Source organism: Nestor notabilis, unplaced genomic scaffold, assembly GCF_000696875.1.
Source record: "Nestor notabilis isolate BGI_N333 unplaced genomic scaffold, ASM69687v1 scaffold9991, whole genome shotgun sequence".
NCBI lineage: Eukaryota > Metazoa > Chordata > Aves > Psittaciformes > Psittacidae > Nestor > Nestor notabilis.
Genome location: NW_009914313.1, coordinates 63,749 through 67,514, shown reverse-complemented (window position 1 = coordinate 67,514; position 3,766 = coordinate 63,749). Strand labels below are relative to the sequence as shown.

The 3,766-nt window shown below is 53.8% G+C and overlaps 1 protein-coding gene across 1 annotated transcript in view; it reads left to right on the top strand.

Moving 5' to 3' along the window:
- The window catches only part of PODXL (podocalyxin-like), a gene marked incomplete at its 5' end in the record, with an annotated part of 4,935 nt that extends 1,381 nt beyond the window's left edge, over positions 1-3,554 (top strand). Inside the window, 3 exons of the mRNA XM_010023603.1 lie at positions 52-219; positions 2,101-2,157; positions 3,360-3,554. Of these exons, the coding sequence (XP_010021905.1) occupies positions 52-219; positions 2,101-2,157; positions 3,360-3,554 (420 nt within the window). The remainder of the gene's footprint in view (positions 1-51; positions 220-2,100; positions 2,158-3,359) is intronic.
- Positions 3,555-3,766: the final 212 nt, after the last annotated feature.

Here is a 3,766-nt window from a genome sequence, read left to right as displayed (position 1 = left end):
GGGTGTTGCAGGAAGCCCTCCTTGTGGCCTGACCTGTCCCTCCTGTGGCAGCTCGGCATCGCCAACATCACCTATGACAGAATGGAGAGAGAGATGGTCATCACGGATGAGTTCAGCACGCCCTTGATCATCACCATTGTCACCCTGGCCGGCTCCCTGCTGCTGATCGCTGCCATCTATGGCTGCTGCCACCAGCGCTTCTCCCAAAAGAAGGACCAGGTACAGTTAAAGGGGTGGGATGGGGACCCTGAGGCCTTTTTGACCCAGAAGCATCTTCAGATGAAGATCATCCATGATGCCACCCCTACTGGTAGAGACATCCTGGCTTGTCCAGTGGGTACCACCCTTGCGTGTTGCTCAAGGGGTGCCCAAGTCCTATTCTTTGTAGTGACAGGACAAGGGGTGATGGGTTCAAACTGAAACAGGGAAAGTCCAGGTTGGAGCTAAGGCAGCAGCTCTTCCCTGTGAGGGTGCTGAGGCGCTGGCACAGGGTGCCCAGAGAAGCTGTGGCTGCCCCATCCCTGGCAGTGTTCAAGGCCAGGTTGGACACACGGGCTTGGAGCAACCTGCTCTAGTGGAAGGTGTCCCTGCCCGGGGCAGGGGTTGGAGCTGGAGGAGCTTTAAGGTCCTTTCAACCCAAACCAGGCTGTGATTCTATAAGTGCTCTGGGTGCTCTGGAGGGGCAGGAGCTGCTATCTGGGGGCATTGAGGCAGGATGAAAACCAGCAGCACCCATCCCTGCTGCCACCCAAGGTACAGTGCAGCTGAGCTGCATCTTTGGGTCATAGTTTTGCGAAGAAAAAGGCTTTCCCAACCCAAAATCCCCCTTTAAACCCATCTATACCCCCCAGAAAAAACCCTTAAAATACTCCTATGAGTAGGGGAGCAGTGTTGGGTGCCCAGCATCACCCCGATGCCTCCCTGTCGGTGCCAGGGGCTGGGTGCAGGATGGCTGCACAGCAGCCACAGGAGGGCATCGACACTGCACGGCTCAGCCTCTGGGAGAGCTGGGCCAGAGCCCGGTTTCAGAGCAGCAGGATTTAAGGAAGAACAGACATGGAGAAACCCCAAATCATCGTAACTGTTGTCTCAGGAAGCAATTTGGGGTGATTTTAGTGCAGGATCCACCTGCAAGGACTGGCCATTCCCATGCTGGTGGGAAGAGCTCTGCCACAGAGAGGTTTGCATCAGCCCCTCCTGCTCTTGCTGAGGATTTAGCTCCAGAGGAGAGACAACAACAGAAAGTGGGGGTAGAAATAAGGCCAAACTAGGGTTAATCACCCTCCTGATGGAGAAGCAAACCCCTGCATCCTACTTCAAGTCATTTCCCCACAAACCAGCTCATCCTCCCCACGGGGTCCCAACCTCAGCCCCAGGAGCTGTGTGATGCTGAAGGATAAGGCCTTTGCTTTAAATGTTTGCAGTGTAAGAGATGAACACAGGAGGCAGAGAAGTGGAAACTGATGCAGCATCAGTCTTGGGTTTAGAAGGCTTGATCTTTTTGGGGAGGGAAGGGCAGAGGATGCAAGACCTGTTTGACCTCCACTGTGGTTCCCTTGGAGCTTATGGGGTTTCAGAGCATCCATTGGTTGAAATGTCCCTGGTCAGGGGGAAGAACATCCCAGCAGGGACAGGGGACAGTGTAACACTCTGGTCCTGTGTTGTTCAGAACACAGGTAGAAATAGGGTAGTTTTAATGAAGGGAATGTGTATCCCTCATGTAACGTGGTGCAGAGGAAAAGGTTCCAGCCCTGTGGATGCTCTGGAGGCCGGTACCCACCAGCCACAGGGTGAGGTAGCAAAACCAAAGCAAGGATGCCAATTGGAACTAGATGGTCTTAAGGTCCTTTCCAACCCTAACCTAGAGCACAGCTCCTGTTCAGAGCACAGGGAAAAGGACTTCCCCAAGCAGTTGCAACAGGTTTTTAGACAAACCAAACCCCTTTCTCCTCTCTGCATTTGTTTTTGGGTGGTTTCTTTTGTTTTCCTCCTGCTTCTTGTCCAAAAAATGACTTGAAAGTTTTTTGTTATTTTTATTTTTCTCCAACCCTTTCCCTCCCTCCCCCCTTTTAAACCCTGTTTTACCTTGGAAATAACCAGCACATCCACCCTGATCTCCCCGGGTTTGATGATGGACATGTGGCCCTGATCTTTAATGTGAGTTCCAACACAGGGATCGGAGGGGCGGGCGCCGCATCCATAACACCCCAGCTCTCACCCCTGGTGCTTGGTAGGATTCAGTAGCTTTTAACAGGACTAAAGCCTACTAAAGCCCAGCTTTAAAGACCCCCTTCCCCTTGCTGCACGCTGGGGGGTGCATTGCCACGGTGGGAGGAAGCGCTGTCCGAGCACCCATCCATGCTGGGGTACCAGCATCCCCATGGGGTGAAACAGCCTCTCAAAAGCTTTTGAGCATCCCACCATCCGTGGCCAGAAGGGACCCAGGGGACCCCCAGCAGCATCTTTGCAGCCCCCTCTGCTAGTGCCAAACCTGCAGTTTTGCTTCTCCATCCCTTTCCTTCTCCGTGGATTCCCTCCCATGCCTGTCTCCTGACGTTTATTAGGAGCGCTGTAATGAATCAGGCTGTGAATCCAGGTGGAATTTCACAGGGGTGCCCACAGAGAGCCCTGTGCTTCCCCAGAAGGGCTGACCAAGGACTGCAGCTCCCTGGTGAATCCCTCCGGGGCAGGATGGGCATGAAGGAGCCATGGTGGTGAATGCAGAATGAAGAAGGGCCAGGGGATGAAGGGCTGGGTTGGAGCCTGGAGCGTGATGTACCAAAAGATGAGGGTGATACAGTGCCTGTATCATCTTTCCCTGCCTGGTTTCCACCAAGAGCTCCAGAATGAGGAGGGATGGTGCTTGAGGAGTGGCAAATGGGCCAGCAGTATCTTGCCCCAGGTCAAGGGGGAGAATAACAATAAAGCAGCTAAGAAAGGACAGGGGAGCATAAAGGGGAGGGAAAGAACAGTGTAGGTAGGGATGTAGGAGTTGGGATGCTTTGTTTGGGTTAGGCAACGATGCTCAGCCTCTTCCCGAGGTCCCCCAGGGACCAAGCCATGGCCAGGTTGAAGCTGGCAGCTGCTCCTGGAGGTTTTCCACATGTCTCTGGCTGCTCTTTCCTCCCTTCCACCATTAGCAGAGTCTCTCTCTTGCCAGCTCCATGCAATCCCCTCGCTGCACTGGCACTGACTGCAGCCCCCAGCCTCAACCTCACCACGAAAGACTCCATATGTGGTTATATCCATCGATATGGGGCAGTGGTCATGGTAAGCTGGGAGGTGACAGCCCCAAGGTGGCACACACAGCGCGGCCAAGCTGTTCCTCACTGGGGTTTCTGGGTTTTCTTTCCTCGCAGCAGCGCCTGACCGAGGAGTTGCAGACAATGGAGAACGGGTACCACGATAACCCCACGCTGGAGGTGATGGAGACCTCCTCTGAGATGCAGGAGAAGAAGGTGAACCTCAACGGGGAGCTGGGGGACAGCTGGATTGTGCCTCTCGACACCCTCATGAAGGAGGACCTAGAGGAAGAGGAGGACACGCATCTATAAGATGCAGAACTCGATCAAGCAGACAAACAACCACCAACCCCCCAAAAAGAACCCCACAATTCCTACATACACGCACACACACAACTCCAAAACAAGGCAGAAATCCCAACAAACCTCAGAAAAAACCATTCATGAACTAATCATGGCCCCTTGTGCCATGGAAGAGGAAGGGACATGAGAAGACACCTCTGGGGCGCATCATCAACATAAGC